The sequence below is a fragment of the Cavia porcellus genome, unplaced genomic scaffold, assembly GCF_034190915.1.
Source record: "Cavia porcellus strain 051 isolate PalLab524CR breed Dunkin Hartley unplaced genomic scaffold, mCavPor4.1 scaffold_1, whole genome shotgun sequence".
NCBI lineage: Eukaryota > Metazoa > Chordata > Mammalia > Rodentia > Caviidae > Cavia > Cavia porcellus.
Window position 1 is genome coordinate 137,725,300 of NW_026947484.1, and position 17,348 is coordinate 137,742,647.

Genomic DNA, 17,348 nt, shown 5'->3' on the forward strand with positions numbered 1-17,348 from the left:
TTTCGGTATTTTCTGTACCAGTTGCTGGCTGTCTTGTAATTTCCTAAAAACATTGTTAACCTATATTGTATATAAGTAACTAGTTTCTTAACTGGTTCAGCTGCAGTATTTTTTTTGTGTGTGTGTAGCTTTATGGGTTCTCCGAAATTTTTCTTGAATCTTATTAAAACATAGATGTCTACAAAGGTGGTTTAATATGTAATGCTATTTTTAAAAATTCAAAATATAGGCTGTCATCAACATAGTATTGTTGGTTCATTCATCAGTTTTTTTCAGTCAGGAGCAGTGGTAAGTTATTCTTAAAATTAGGGGGTTAAGAGTCAATTTAGTAAAATTCACTTAAAATAGTTTTAAACAGATATCTCTTGAGTCTTGAGGTCTCTTAAATTTCTTAAGCCTAAATCAAAAAACAGGCTAGAAATCTTATCAAGAAAGTAATAGATGTGAATGAAAGCAGATGTAAACAGTGATGTTGCTGTAGAAAAGGTTTCAAAGCAGGCATGAATGTTGGAATCTAGAACAATGGAACTCAGCATGTAGGAAAGGAAGGAGATTACATTTAGTGGTTATCTGTTAGGTAATTTCTTCCTTTCCTTATTGTACTCTTTATTTGTAATGTTTTGTAGAGTCTTTCAGATTTTCTGTGTAGAAATAATATTGCCTGTGACAGAATGTGACAGTTTTTCAAACTCTTTGTTCTTATATTTTATTCTTGTTTTCATTTTCTTGTTTTATTTTGTTGATTAGGATTTTCACTACAATCAAATGCAAGTTGTGATACTTTCTGTTCTTATTTGTTTCTGTCATTTTTAAGGGAATTGCTTCTGTAGTTTCACATCTACAGTTTTGGAAGATATCTTTTATTAGGTTAAAATTTACTTTTCTCTTTTGGAAGGGCTTCCATGTTTTGTTCCTCCGTGTTTTGTTACCAGAAATAAGTGTTGTATTTTATCACCTTCTTTTTTCTCTTTCTTTGTTTCTAATGAGTGACTATGTATTTCTTTTATTTTACTTTTGTTGGTGAACAAGTTGTTTTAATGAAATTTTAGCTATTAATGTTTACATATTTCCCAGTGTTGCCTTTTTTTCCTGTTTTCTAATATTGCTGATTCACTTTGCTAACGTGTTATTTTTGTTAAGTTTTCCTGCCTGAGTTTAATCAGTGACTGTCCTTTTTTCATGCTAATCATTCAGTTCTATTTGGAAGTGTCAAATTGGAGATTGGCAATCACAGTCTTGTTGGAAAGACAGGTTGGAGTAAGGAATAGGGAGTTTCAAAGGAAGAGTAAACTTGGTTACTAAGCTTCAGTTACGGTAAGTAGAAGATTAATGAGATGTGGAAGTAGACACAGTAACTACTGTAATATTCTCAAGAAGTGTAGTGGTTCAAGGACAGATGAGAAGTAGTGAAGTTGGAGGCAGTTCTGAGTTTTAATTTATTAATTTTTAAAGAATGTTTGTGACTTCATGTGTATACATAAAGACGAGTACTACGTGATTATAAAAAGGTAGTACTTTTAGTTATCTAAATATTGACCAAATATGATTTCATTGTAGATTTAGTGGTCTTTTTGTAATTTAGGTCATTTATTTTCTATAGTGCTTTCTTACATGGCTTATTTGTATATTCTAGTTGAAGAAGAAAACTCATCACTTGATCATTTATTTCTGTCAAATCAAAGCTTAGATATGAACAAGAGCCTCAGGGAAGGAGATTGTGTAGGATGGATAATAGTAGAGGTGAGGAAATAGGATGTAAGGAAATGGAGAAATTGAATTGACTCAGTTTCCAGCCTGTGTCATCTCATCTAGTCTTCTAACCATCTTATGTGATTAGGAGGGTCTCTACTTTTACAGATGAGAAAGGGAGGCTAAGAGAGGTGACAAATAGTGTCACACAGCAAAATAAATAAATAAATAAATAAATAAATAAATGAATGTTCTACCACTTTGATGATATACTCAGACATTTTCTGTGTTGCATTGTACTGTGCATACTAAAAGGAGTATAAAGTCAAGGGGAACTACGATTAAATTTAGGAAGTGTTATGTTAAGCCTATTTGTTGCAGAACTTGTCAGAGCCTTTCAGCAGTAACATTGGGGTGACAAACTAGACATGGAGATTGGCTCCCTGTGGCATCTTGAAGACAGAAATTGCCCTTGAAGGCATCTGTTTTCCCTGTTTCGTGGTGGTGGTCCACGGGGCCTAGTCCTGAGTGCTCTGCTTTCCTGAATCTGTGTGCCTGCTTGCTAGGTGGGAGTGTAGTTGGGAAAACTCTTAGCAGGAAATGACAGGATGTCCAGAGGACAGTAACTCCACAGAATTTGAAATCTTGGGACAGGCAGTTGAGGACCCTGGTAAGGAATTCATTGGTAGTACGCTCCTTTCCTCTTAACTTTCTAGAACTATGTTGGCTGTTTATCTTTAGGACCTCTTGATTGCAAGATGGTTGTTAAAGCTTTTAAGCAGTACGATTGTGCTTGCTTCGGCAGCACATATACTAAAAAAGCTTTAGACATTATGATTATATTTAAAGACAGGAATAGATAGTTGGATAATTTTAGATTTAATAGTCAAAAGGCCTTTTTTTTTTTGCCACTGCCTTTGTTCAATTCATTAAAAAAAGCATTTCCTGGGAGTGCCCTTGCAATTATTAATGAAATAGGGTTATGTGGCCATCCCTTAGCTGTAGGGTCATCTGGGAAAAGTTCAGTTGTCATAGTCATGCCATCAGTCAGGCATACTGTTTTTCTGTTGGAAAGGAGTGAGAAAGTGGTTGAAATGCTCTTGTTGTGTGAGTGGCTACTGCTTGTGTCTGCCTCACTTTCCTTTTATAAAACTTCATTCCACCTACATGTTCGTTTCTCTTGGATTCACTTTAAGGTGAAGTTAGCCCCTCCCACATTGTCTAGGCCCCATCTCACTGTCTAGCACTTCTGTGACCTGTTTCCCACTTTTCGTTCTGCTGGAGAGCAATTCAGTTTTCTGTTTTTTTTAAACATTTAACTTTTTATTTTAAAATATTAGATTATAGTTTTTCCCCCTTTGGCATAGAGGGGAAGGGATTGAAAGGCTCTTGAATGGTATTTGTGTCTGCTTTGGTTGTCTTATATAAGGCTTTATCCGTATCTGTTTGTTGATGATGCCCCTAGTTGTCTGAGTCTTCTAATCTCTTAACATTTCGGTCTATATGTCATTTATTCTTGGATTTGCTCAGTGGCTTTACCTATGTTCATACTGTTCCAACATCACTTCCATCCACTTCAGAACTCTTTTTCAGCCTACAAAACTGAAACTGCACCTATTAAACAGTAACTTCTGTTAGTTTTACCCACAGTTGTTGGATACTGCTATTATACTTTACATCTTTAGTTTGCCTTCTCTAAGTGCTTCATGTAAGTGGAATCAAATAGTATTTACCTTTTAGTGACTGATTATAGGTTTTTGTATAAGCATGTCTCCCTTTCAGGAGATAAATTCCCAAGAATGGAGTTGCTGGATTCTATGATAGTTACATGTTTTTGTTTTCCAGAGTGGAAGTAAATATTTTATCCCGAGTCCATGCAGATATGAAATCTGAAATACCTTGGTCCCAAGGATTTGGCAGAAACAACATTCAACCAGTACAGATTCATAGGTATCATATAGACCTACTAAATTGACACCTGTATTTTAACAAGTGTTTAAGAGTTTTAAATAGCTATTCCTGTATAGGAATAGCTTTCTACTTGTGAATCATCACACTGTACTTGATAAACACAAGTTAAAGGAGGAAGCATTTATTTTTGCTCACAGTTTATAGAACTTTCTGTCCGCAGTCAGCTGGCTCCAAGGCAGGGCAGTATGACAGAGGTGCATGGCATGATAGGCAGGAAGCAGCCAGCAGCAAACCTTCCTTTCCCTTTTTTATTCCATTCTGGCTCCAAGCTTATTGGTTGGTGCCACCCACACCTGGGTTGGGCCTTTCATTATCCATACCCCGATCAGTGAATTAATCAATTTTCACACAGCCATAAGCCAGTATCACACATCGTGATCCAGCTCCATCCTAGAAGTCCCACCTTCAAGTTTGTGAGGCTTTGGAGGGACATTTAGATAAAAACCTTAACAATGCCACTTCTAAAATTTATAAGATTTAGAAGCATGGGCTGTTCTTGTAACAACTGAAACATTTCCCACTCTCTTTGTCTCTTTCCTTTTGGCCAACGTTTATAATTTTTGTCCCTTCTCTGATACTAATTTTATATTTCACTTTTTCTCCTCCTTTTAGTTTTGCACAGTTCTGTATTTATTTTGCATGTATCTGTCTGTAAGTTACGGGTTGATATGTTTTTGTTCTCACTTAGACCTAAAGTGGGACTTTTGCGTCTAGGTTTTCTTTTTCCTTACTGTTCAAAGTGTTTTCAGTATCTAGAGTTTGTATTTCTTCGCATACCAAGTTACATTTAGCCCATTCTTAGGGTAGATCTGAGTCTGTCTCACCAAAATTGCAAACTTTCAATGGTAAGATTAGAGAACTCTCATCAGTGTTTGGTGGAACTTTTTAGTTTTGTGTTTTAAGGTACACATTCTTACAAAGATTCACACTTACCACTTTTTTTTCTATACTTACAGGGAAGAAGAAGAACGTCTACGAAATAAAATTCGTGCTGATCATGAAAAGGCCCTGGAAGAAGCAAAAGAAAAATTAAAAAAGTCAAGAGAAGAAATTCATGCAGAAATCCAGACAGAGAAAAATAAAATAGTCCAAGAAATGAAGACAAAAGAGAACAAGCCACTGCCACCGGTTCCTATTCCAAACCTTGTAGGAATCAATGGTGGAGACCCAGAAGATATTGAGATAAGAAAGAAAAGGGACAAAATTAAAGAGGTAATGAGCTAAATTTGTGCTATAGACTAATTATAGATGTATCTTTAGATGCAAATATATATATTGTATCATCTGTGGTGTCACACTTTGATTGTATTTCTTCTTGGATTATAGTTGTAGTTTAGTTTTCATGTTGGCAGTAAGGATTATAGGTCTGTCTATTAATATTGATTGTAATACAATTATGCAATTGAATTTTTGATAAAAGGTTGTTTTAATGTTTATATCACTGAGATGTGTTCAAAAATCTTGAAATTCAACATTTAACAAGTACTATAAATTTGTAAAATTGAGTAGATTTCATTTATAATTTGTCATTGATAAACATTTATCAATTTACCATTGATAAACAATTTGTTAGATACTCAGTTACAAGGGACTCTGCTGGGTACTATGCTAGTCTTATCAAAAAATAGTGGTCTTTAATCTTTTTGTCACCAGGGATCAGTTTCATCGAAGATAGTTTTTTCATGGACCTAATCAGGGGTAGTTTAGGGATAATTCAAAATACTTTTATCATGCACTTGCAAGTGTATTACATTTATTGTGTCTTTTATTGCTATTCTTATTAAATTGTAATATATAGCAAACCAGTTATACAATGCACTGTAAAGCAGAATTAGTGGGAGCTCAGCATATTTTCTTGCAATTAAATCTTCTGATCTGAGAGTAATGGGAGACAATGATACCTGGATTATGTTATGTCTACTTTGTAATCTCAGTTTGGTAGCTGTCATGATAGATGCGATTTTGGAAATGGAAGCAAGCTTTCCAGTGCTTTTGTAGTACTCTTAGGATATTCAGTGCTGACTTTAATATATGGTGATTTGCAGTTGTCTCAAACATACTTTTAAGGCACCTATCAGCTGTGATCACAAGCACTTGATCCTCTTTGCACAAAGTCAGTTCACCTAGCTTATTTACACATGGGTTGTGGGTCCATTCCAGTTTGGGGATCTTTATGGTTAAATAATGCTTTAATGGTTTTGAAAACTGAGATAGACGATGATGCACCAGCTGGAAGAAAGAAAGCCCTTTTTCAGTCTTTTTCAAAAGACTATTTAAAACAAGTAGAACATCTTAATGTTCATTCGATGCCCCAATAATTCCAGCTTGCTTTTGACTGCATGCACTTTATCTGTTGACTTGACCACAGTCATTGTTCTCTGAGCAGACTGAATATGTCATACAGGTAAGCAAGTTTTATATTCCATTCTGTGTCACCAGAACATGCTACCAGTGGTGACTGTTTTTTTAAAAGAAATCTTTGGAGTGGTCATTTAACTCAGAAAGTCACCAGTGATTTACCTTTTGAAAACTGTCTCACTTTTGTGGGTAAGAGAAAAGATGTGTACTCTTGAGTCCATCTCCTCACAGAGCTGGGCAAATACATGTGAGTTAAGGCTATTGTTCTTGTAATCCACAAATGAGCCTCCAAGCTCGAGTTCAAAAAATGAGGCAAAAACATATTTTAAAAAGCAGCTCTGATTTATTTTATCCTCAGCCCAGTGACACAGTGCAGCTGGAGATTGCAAAAGCTGTGTGTGTCATTTCTCTACACTTGCCACGCTTCAGTACATATCACAGTTCACAAAGTAAAGGTCATTGGCTTGGATAAGGAAATGAGAAAATCCTTGATCCGCTAAGGAATGAGGAAGACCTTTGTTTCCCTTAGGAGAGGACAGAGAAGTCTCGCAGGAATTTACAGTTCTTTATGGAGGAGAGCATTGATTAGCATATCAGTTAGGTCACCTAGAGGAAAAGAAACGCGCATATAGAACAGTAGGCCACATTACAGGTATTTTGGTATAATACAAATATAATGAAGCTTTTTGCTAGTGTACAACACTTGTCTTGGTTACTTTTCTCTTCTTGTTGAGACAAAATACCTGGTGCCCAAAATTAGGGAAGGGAAGATTTATTTATCTTACAGTTTTGGAAGTTTCAGTCCATAATAGCTGGCTCCAAGGCAGGGTGGTGTTGGCAATGGGGCAGCACTTCAAGGCAACAACCAGAGCAAAAGGAGAAAATATGCCTCTTCTCCTGACTCATAGTGTACACAGCTGGCTGTCCCCCATCCCCCTTTTAGGGCTGGTATAGCACTCACAGAATCTTCTTGCCCTCATTTGCATAGAATGAGCATACATACAAAGAACCCTGGCTCCCTGCTGAGTCTCTCCATTAAACTTCTAAACTGCTTAAGGTGATAAAGTGTATCAACCATAACAGCTATGTGGTTTAATGTGGTTGATAATTTTAATCATATCCTGCAAAATCCGGTTAAGTTCAGGAGACATTTTTTTGGCTGGCCAGAGTTACTTTGGATAGCATAGAGTGTAAATTCATGTTCAGAAGCACCCTGTTTAACCCCACTAGTGAAACTAGAAAGTTATCCAGTCATGGCAGCTCCTGTTTTGTGTATATACAGTTTTCCTGATTTGGTTATCATTCAAAGACTGGGATCATTCTGTAGCTGTGATTGATTGGCACAAAGTCCATGTAACAAATCATCATGCACATAGTAAGTGTATCACAAAAAAAATGAGTATTGTTGCCTTGCTGTCAACATCAGTAGACTCCTCAATCTGGATTCATATCATTGGTGACTGAATATCCTCTGCTTTTGTTCAACTTACCTAGTTATGGTGCTAGCTGAAAGAATACGATACTTTTTGAATTGCAACTTTTCCTAAAGGTTCATGACAAATATCATTAGCAGTGGGCTGTTTACCAGTAGTAAAGGACTTCATAGCTTTAGCAATGAGGTGACGCACTAAAATTATGTTCTTAGTGCAGACACATTTGAGGAAGACCTGATTTTTTTTTTTTTTTTGGTCTTTTTCGTTTTTATCGGTACCAGGGATCGAACTCATGACTGCCTGCTTGCAAGGCAGGCGCTTACGCCGCTGAACTAAATCCCCAGCCCCCTGATTTTCAATATTTACATTTCTTGTATTTTTTTTTTTTTTTTTAATTTTGAGAAACTTCAGAGGCTTGTCTTAATGCAGTGTGCTCAGTCTCTGTGTGGCAAAGCAATTTTGAAGGTTGTACGGCTTCCTTGAATAGTCAGTTACAGCATGTCATACAGAGCAGGCTTGGAAAATGTGAATTACCTGTTGGAATGAACCAATAACTTAAGGAGTTTTTTTTTTTTTTTTTTTTTTTTTAATTTAAAGAGATTAGACTACTGGGGGTGGTAGCACACACTTGTAATCCCAACACTTGGGAGACAGGAGGATTGCTCGAATTTCAGGCCAGCCTGGGCTACAAAATGAGTGCAAGACCAGCCTGAATGATATAGCAAAAACCTGTCTCAAAAAGACAAAAAGACAACAACCAAAAGCCAAAATAATAAAGACAAAACAAAGCAATATAGGACTTCAAAATAAGCTGAGAGAAAGTTAACAATAGTCTCTATATTACATATTGTTATCTTCAAAATAGTTGTTCAGATTACAAGATATGGGCATGCAAAACAGATCAAACATTATGAGCAATCACAGTTTCTTTCCATGAACTAATAGAATCTGTAATACAAGTAGATATTATATATATATTTTTTTCCACAAGGAGTATTTTCTTTTAAGTGAACTTTCTTTTTGTTGGAAGTTTTAGTTTTCTGCTGTCTCACCAATTGGATAATCCCTCCTTTCAAAGATGCTCTCCAGTGATACTCATTGTTAACTCATTTTGACTTGAGTTGGTGTGTGGGCTTAGAAAAACTGTGAGACAAGTGCTCACAATAGGAAAGAAGGGTGGATGCAAGTGGTAAATAATTGACAGGCTACAAGTGAATTTGAGGGTCAGGTAGTGATTTAAATCCTGCCACCAAATGCAGTTGTACAATTGCAGTGTGTCAATTCACTTGCCAGTATAGTTTGTCACCAGATGTAGCTTAAATTGTCACTGTTAGAGTTTTGATATGAATCTTTAAGCAATTGATTATGGTCTCTAGAATCAAACTTTTGTGCTGTTGTTAATCTGTATTTGCAGCCACTCCCAAGTCTAGCATTATTGCTTCAGGTCCACTTTATATCTCAGGCATTAGATTCTTATAAGGAGTACACAATCTAGATCTCTACCGTGTAGAATTCACAATAGAGTGAGAATTTAATGCCTCTGCCAGGTGGTAATGAGACTGATGGGGAGTGACTGGCTGTGACTACAGATTAAGCATAGCTTACTTGCTTGCTGGTCATTCTTTCTTTGAAGCTTGGTTCCTAACAGGCTATGGACTGATATGCATGGGGGTAGAATTGGGGACCCTGTTCTGTATAGCCAGCATTATATTCACCATCTTTTAAAGAATATGTTATGAAACTCCTCAACAGTACTGCACGTTAATAGCATATTTTGAGTACTGTGTTGAACAGGAGTGATAATAGAGGATATTCTTGTTTTGTTCTTGATTTAGAGGGAAAACTTTCAGTTTTTTCCCATTTAATATGATGTTGACACTAGGTTTGTCATAAATGGCTTTTATCAGATTCAGATAAGGACCTTCTATACCTATTTTATTTAGTGTTTTAATTATAATAGCATGTTGGGTTTTGTCAAAGCCTTTTTTCTGCCTCTGTTGTAATGATCATGTGATTTTTGTTCTTGTGTCTGTTGATGTGAGTTTTACATTGTGCGAGAACAATTAGGCAAAAAAAAAAAAAGGTTTTGTGTAGGAAAGGAAGAAGTCAAGTTATCATTATTTGCAAATGATATGATCCTGTACATAGAAAATACCCCCAAAACCACCAGAGGACTCTCAGAATTAATAACCAAATTCAGTAAGGTAGCAGGAGACAAAAATCAATACACAACAAATCAGTAACATTCTTGTAAGTATTAATGAAAAAGAAATCATGAAAAATATCATTCACAGTAGCATAAAAACATAAAGTACTTAAGGATTAGTCTAAGGAAGTGAAACACTGTAAGGGAAAACTGTAATACTCTGAAAAGGAGATTGAAGGAGGCAGCAGAAAAATGGATATTCCCTGTTCTCGGATTGGCAGAACCAGTATTGTCAAAATGGCCAGACTTGGAAAATTGATAAACATATTTAATACAATCCCAATCAAAATTCCAACAGCGTTCTTCACAAAACTGGCAAAAATAATTCTGAAATTCATATGGAACCAAAACACCCAGAATAACAAAAGCAATCTTGGCTAAAAAGAGCTAAGTGAAAGGTACCACAATTCTGGACTTGAAGTTCTATGGTAAAGCTACTGTGTTAAAAACAGAATGGCAGTGGCACAAAAACAGATTTTAGGATCAGTAGAATAGAATAGAGTTTGCAGAAAAATCTCCAGGTACATTCAATTACGTGATCCTTGACACAGCAGCCCAAAATACACACTGGAGGATAGATAGCCTCTTTAGTAAATCGTGTTGGGAAAATAGTAGTTATACACCTGCAGAAGATTGAATCTACACCCAAACTCTTGCCATGTACTAAACTGAAATCAAAATGCATCAAAGAACTAAATGTTAAACCAGAAACACTTAACCTCTGAAGAACAAAGTTGGTAACACTCTTGAAGTCACGGTATAGATAAGGATTTCTGCACAGAACTCCGTTTCACAGGAAATAGTTTTGAGAAAGAGCAGATGGAATCTTACTAAATTAAAAAAAGTCTGCACAGCAAAAGAAGCAACAGAGTGAAAAGACAACCTACAGAATGGAAAAAAATTTTGCCAGTGATTCTTCAGACAGAGGATTAATATCTATGAGAACACAAAATAATTACCCCCCTGAAATAAAAGACCCAGATAAAAAAATTTACAAATTAAATGAAGGAGTACAGATTGCCAATAAATACGTGAAGAAAAGCTCAACATTTCTGGCTGTTAGAGAAATGCAAATTAAAGCAACACTGATACTCTATCTTAACCTGGAAATAATGGGCATAAATAGGAAATCAAATAATAACAAATGCTAGAGAGCTTATGGGAAAAAGGAACCCTTTTATACTATTGGTGGAAATATAAAGTAGTGCAACCACTATGGGAATCAGTGTAGAGGTTCTTCAAATACTCCATTTGATCCTGCTATCTAATTCTATGTATCTGCCCGAAAGAGTTAAAGGTATCATATTATAGCCATATATGCATACCGATTTTATTTATTTAGTTTTTGGTACTGGAGATCAATCCCAGTACTCATGACCCTGTGCTTGCCAGAATGCATATTTTATAGCAGCACAAATCATTATATCTTGGAATTGACCCATATGTCCACCAACAGATAAACTGATAAAGAGAATGTTGTTTTTTTTTTATACAGTAGAATATTACTTTGTCATAAAGAAAGATAAACTTGAGTCATTTGTAGGAAAATGGATATACCCTGAGACCATACTGTCAGCTGAAATAAATCAGACACACAAGTTTGAATATTTTCTGGTTTCTCTACTGAGAAATGTAGAGTAAAATTGGAGAGCAAAATAAAAGAAAATAGGAAGGATGATACATTATTCTCAGGTTGGAAAGGGATCAAAAGATCAATGAAGGAAGGTGGAAAAAAATAACAGGAAGAGGATGAAGAGATGGATAGATATAGGAAGAAGGGGAGGGAATAGGGATGAGAAAAACAATTAAAATGTGTTTTGTACATGTACCAGTGACACACAAGGGGTGTACTAATAAGTTAAAAAAATCTATTGCTGTGTATCAGTATTTAATGAATAACTACATTTTAAAAAGCATAGTTTTATAAAGAGTTTTTATGTATTGAAAATGAAGAAAGATCTTAAAATTTCTTAAATTCTATTTGGTGTTGAAAGTTTTTCAACTTGTTATTCTAAAAATTACATGTAGAGTTCTAGAGGGAGGAAAACCTAGTGAATATTGAATTACACTTTGTTAGTAAGAATTCTTACAGTTTTGGATGGAGTATACAGTTGTACTGACTAGCGAAGAAAAGATTTTGTTAGAATGTAGTAGCACTAACAGTATTTCCAAAGATGTGTTTGTCATAAAACAAGATAAAATTTAACCCAAATAGTCTAATATTTTACATATATTCTAATGATGAAAAGACAGCAAATATTTTAAACTTACCCTTTTGAATTATTGTAAAATCTTGCCTGTGATGTAGTTAAAACAAAGCTTTCCTCTGATTTCTGCCTTATCTCTGAAGTCTTTATTTGATATATAGGCTGTTTCAGCATTTTTCTTTGAACATTGTTCTGGACACCTTGGTAGATTTTTTTTTTCCCAGAAATTTAACTTGCTTTTTTTAATAGATGCCACTATAATGCTTTGAAATACTTTTTCATATACTTGATAATTCACATAGATAAATATGAGTGTTTAGGAAACCTCTTGGCCTCGTGATTTGTTAGTACTTACAGAATTCAGCATATAGAAATGTACTCAGTTTCGTTTGCTAAACTTACTGTAACTTTACTAAGGTTCTTTATTAATTTTAGTGGCTTCTTAGATTTTGGGGATGTTTCCTTCTACATATATTCTTTATGAATAGAGGTGCTTTTCCTTTGCTCTTATTTTCTTTTCTTTCCTCTTGTACTGGCAAGGCTTTTTAGGAGATGGTTTGAAAGAAATTTTGAGAATGTATACTTGATTTGTCCTTGACTTTAGAGCTTAAACATTTGCCTTTTTTTTTTACATTTAGTTTACTGTTAAGAACGATTTATTAATAGGTTTTTTTTTTGAGAAATCTATTAGAATGAGAATGGTTCTTTGTAGTTCTGGTTTAGTAAGAATTTTTACAATGAATGAATGAATTTTATGTATATTTTTGTTTAGATAATTGTATGATTTTTCCCTTACCTGTTAACATAGTGAATTATGATTGGTTTTTGAATGTTAAATTAGTCTTAGGTTCCTGGGTTACATTGCACTTTGTCGTGGAGTGGTATTTTCTTATTACAAATTTTTTAAAAGGAATTTTATACACACACACACACACACACATTCTTGAAATACATCAGTGTGGAATTTTCATTTGGGAATGTTTTGGATGAATAGTATGCTGTTAAATGAGCTTTGTGTGTGCATGCATGGGCATGTGTCTTTTTGAGACAAGGTTTTCCTGTGCAGTTCAGGCTGGTCTTGACTTCATTTTGCAGCCCAGACTGGCCTCAAACTTGCAGTAGTCCTCCTGCTTTACCCTCCAAAGTGCTGGGATTACAGGTGTGTGTCACCATGCCTGGCTTGAATATGACGTTGATACTCCCGGTATATCACTACATAATTCAGCTGATATATGAGTAAATACACTTGCATTGTTTAGTTTTGGACTTCTTGGGTTGTAAGAAATTGAACACAAACTAGGTGATATAAAAATATGTTATTCACTTACCGGCTCTCAACTAGGGATTCAGCTTTGACTGAATTTAGGTTTGTAGGTCATAATTGTTAGTAGTATATATTTGTCTCTTTTTTCCTTTCGCCAGTATCAACTCAGGGATTATGGTATATTCCTTGAGATCACAAAATAAGATAGTCCCTCTTTTTCCCAGTGTATACAACACTCTGTGTGAAAAAGACTTGATTGTCTCTAGTTGAGTTATTCTTACTTAGTCACTTTGCCTAGGGCAAGGATTGGTGAACTGCAACCTGTGAGCCAAATCCTGCAAGCTGCCTGTTTTTTAAAAGTAAAGTTTATTTGGAGCATAACTATATCCATTATTTAGGGTGCTGTTGTGCTGCCACAATAGAGTTGAATTTTGCTGATCTCTGGATTTTTCTAACCAAGCTGAATTAAGTGATAAAAGCAAGGTCTGTTGATTGAAAGCTCTGTCATAATCACAGTAAAAGAAAGGAAGTTGTTACCTAGAGCACTGGCAGTTTTTAAAAGGAACGAATGTCAAATAGACACCTTCCTCAAGAAAAATAATATACTTAATTTTTTTCTATTGGATAAGCATGCATGTGTTTTTGTACAAATACAAGCATTTATCGGATAATATGCAATGTAGGATATAGTTTTGGAACCCATAATTATATGAAATATAACAGTCTGAATAATTTAAATGGATGAATTACAATTCTCCTCTTAGATGATGAAACATGCCTGGGATAATTACAGAACATATGGATGGGGGCATAATGAACTCAGACCTATTGCAAGGAAAGGACACTCTACTAACATATTTGGTAAGTCTGTTTTTTCTAACTACTTTCTGCCTCCATGTCTTAAAACATAATCTGATTTTTTAAAGCACTATCTAAAATCACTTTATTTAAAAGCACTATCTAAATTCTGTGGAGCTGTAATTTGAACATTTATTTATGTATTTTTGCAGTTACATCAGGATTTAGTTCTAGCTGCTTTGGAATAGTTACGTGGTAGTTATTTATTGATGTGCAAACTGTTCTGAAGTTTTTTTCTGAGTGTTTTTAATGTCAGTAGGTAGGTACTGCAGTTTCGTTCTTTTTTTTTCCTTTCAGCACAGTACTATTTCTGATACTTACATTGTAGAGACAGAGGGAACAGCTAGGAAATTCCATCAGTGCTATATGCATTATAAAAAAGGTAACACGTGTAAGACGAATTGATGAATAGGATGGGTTATGTGAATGGAGAGGATCTGGTGATGCAGTGAACTGAGTGGGTTGCGCTGTACATTCATAGTTAGTGTGGAACACAGGGTAATGGTGTTCCGTGACTGGAAGTTTGAGGAGGACTTATATTCATCTTGAGTTTGTTCTCCTGCTTTTGAGGTCAGTCTTTTGTTTTTAATCTAAAAGCTAAATTAACACATTTTGCTAACTTCAATACTAGGTTTTGAGAATTGTCAGGTTGGTATTCTTTTTGGTCTTCTCTCCTTTCCTCCACTTTGAAATGCTTCTTCATGTGATAGATATATAATGACAGTAAAGCTAGGAAAATTTCAGTAGTGTAGCAAGAAACATTATCACCTATATAGTCAAATGTAGTGCAGTTTTCTTTATTAATTTGAATATACTATTACAGTAATTCAAACAACTATTTTTTCTTGTGAGACGAAGAATTTTTCTAACGCTGTGATTTCTGTTATAATTTGTTGTTTCTTATATTCTGTCAAAAAAGAAAATAACTTAAATTTTTTTCTCCTGGATTTGAGAGATACTGTGGTAGAAAACAGGAATAATTTCATTTATGTGGTAATCAGTGACTCCTAGAGGTCCCCTGATACTTAGTTGAGCAATTACCATATAATGAAATAAAGTATACTTGTTCTGCACAGGTTACAGATTAAACAGCTCCCATCATTTTGTGGATATCACATAGAGTCATCAGTAAACCAAAAAACATTGTATTTAATAGTTAATTAAAATTAGGTCCTACTTTAAAAAAATTCATCTTATTGGTACATTTTAGGTATCTATGAAGGTCACATTTGTTACTGGGACTTTGTACTTGTACATAATGTATCTTGATTCTTTTTCCTCCCAATCCTTTCTCCTCCTATCTCTCTTCTCTTCTTCATTTATACATTTATATTTGTCTCCACTTTAGGTCCTACTTTTTATATTTATACTATCCTTTTACATTAGGCTTTGCAGTAAACTGTGGGCCTTTTTTTCTTATAGGATTGCACTTTAAACATTGAAATAAGAAGTGAATGTTAATTTTCTACTTTTTCTATATTTCTTGAAACTTCTAATGTGTTATCATGTATCAAATACATATTAGTCCCACTTTTCTAAATTTTAAAGGTTAACAACTCATTAAGTTTAACTAATTAAAAATACCTATTTTAAGAAAATTAATAGTGAAATGTAGGAAATGCAAATTGCAGTGTTTGGAATCTTCAGTAATCAAAATTAGGTGTTTCTACCCTCTATTCATTTTTTTAGTTGTTAAAATCTTTTCCCAGCTAAATAAACTAAAAAGGGATAGGTCCTTTATTATAAGTTTTTTCTTTTGTTTGTATAGAAGTAGTTTATTACAAGATTAATTTTTAATGTTTAAGACTTTTTTCCTACACTATTCCTTTTGCTCATTTCATATTCTTTATAGTGATTATAATTTTAGAATTTTCAAACCTTTTTATTTTTTTTTTCTTTTAATGAAATGTCTTTAAGAGAAGGGTGGTAGTTCTCTGTCTCATTTGACATCCAAATTCAATATGCTTTGTAGAATCGCAATCATAGAAGGAACTTTTAAAAGTACATCTCCGTGACTATAAGAACATATAGATGTGTATTGAACTTTTACTCCAAATATTTTAGGTTAACTTAAAACATGTTTGTTTTTCCTTTTTAAGCTTTGATAATTAAATAATTCTTTTATATGGTAACTAAAATCAGTGTTACTCTAACTTGTATCTGGTTTGTCCTTGGCATCAGAGGACTCTGTATGTGCGAGTAACAGAAAATCTTTTAAAGTGGTTTAAACTGAAAAGGTAATTCAGTCAGCTCAATTAAGTCTTGGGATAGATCAGATGTGCAGCTAAACTCCTTTTCTTTATCTCTTTCCTCTATGTGTTGATATCTTCAAGCTGGCTTTGTAGAAGCATGACTGCAGCTATTTGAAGTTTTATATCTTAGTATTACTGCATTTGTAGAGGAGACTCTTGTAGAAAAGAAGCACTTGGGTTTCTCAGTAGGTATCTTCTTAAAAGATTCACTGTTTCTTGTTTTTTCTGGTTGAGTTTTGTGATAATATGGTTTTTGCCTACTTAGACTCTGCCCCTGGGACTTGTAAGTGGGAGAAGGATGTGCTGTACATTAATATTGATGCAAATTATTGCAACAGTAATTAATAGAGTAAAAAAATTAGTTTTTATTTAACTGTTGTACAGAATTGAAAAGTTTGTTAAGGAACATTCTTTTTGCATTTGAAAGAAGGGATTTTGATTTGGGAAAGAATGTTCTTAGATTTTTGTAGTGCTTTTTGTGTTTTTTATTTTTCATGCATACAGATATATGTGTCTGTATGTATAAATACTTTTAATTATTTTTGACTTCACTGGGTTTTATTTGCTAATCTCTTCTTTGACTTTTGCTTTCATGTTTTGAAGGGATATTCCATACTTCTTGCTGTCTTTCTCTTATTTTGGTGTCAAGACATAGCTGGCCTCATAAAATGAGTTGGAAGGTGTTCTCTGTATTTTGTTTTCCTGGACCAGATTGTTTAGGATTAGTTTTATTTTCTTCCTTAAATATTTGATCTAATTCTTCAGTGAAACGATCTTCACCTAGAGCTGCACTGGTAGACCTATGGTATGTGTCCTGCAGTGGGCTATTTGTATGATTAAAAATGCTAAAATGTTTGCCATCACTGACCAAGGCTTACGGATTCATTTTCTCTAATTGTAAGAACTGTTCAGTTTGTCTGTTTCAACTTGGATTCATTTTGGTGTTTGGTTTTTGAAAAGTCTTTCTGTTTTATCTGATTCGTTAATTTTGTGTGTAGAGTTCATTGAGGTAGTCCTTTGTTATTATTTGAATGTCTGTGGTAGTTCTTGTAATAATCCCCTTTTACTACTAATATAAATAATTTTCAGAAGGTTAATTTTTAAGTACTT

The 17,348-nt window shown here is 34.3% G+C and overlaps 1 protein-coding gene across 6 annotated transcripts in view; it reads left to right on the forward strand.

Annotated features, from left to right (window-relative positions):
- The window catches only part of Man1a2 (mannosidase alpha class 1A member 2), a 156,611-nt gene that overhangs the window by 31,713 nt on the left and 107,550 nt on the right, over window positions 1-17,348 (forward strand). For 2 of the 6 annotated variants that reach the window (XM_063256229.1, XM_063256238.1), the window contains 3 exons: window positions 3,535-3,639; window positions 4,617-4,872; window positions 13,893-13,989. In XM_063256229.1, the coding sequence (XP_063112299.1) occupies window positions 3,535-3,639; window positions 4,617-4,872; window positions 13,893-13,989 (458 nt within the window). Of the gene's footprint in view, window positions 1-1,194; window positions 1,315-3,534; window positions 3,640-4,616; window positions 4,873-13,892; window positions 13,990-17,348 lie in introns of those variants that run through there. The other 4 variants (XM_063256235.1, XM_063256248.1, XM_063256237.1 and 1 more) reach the window with 3 other exon arrangements.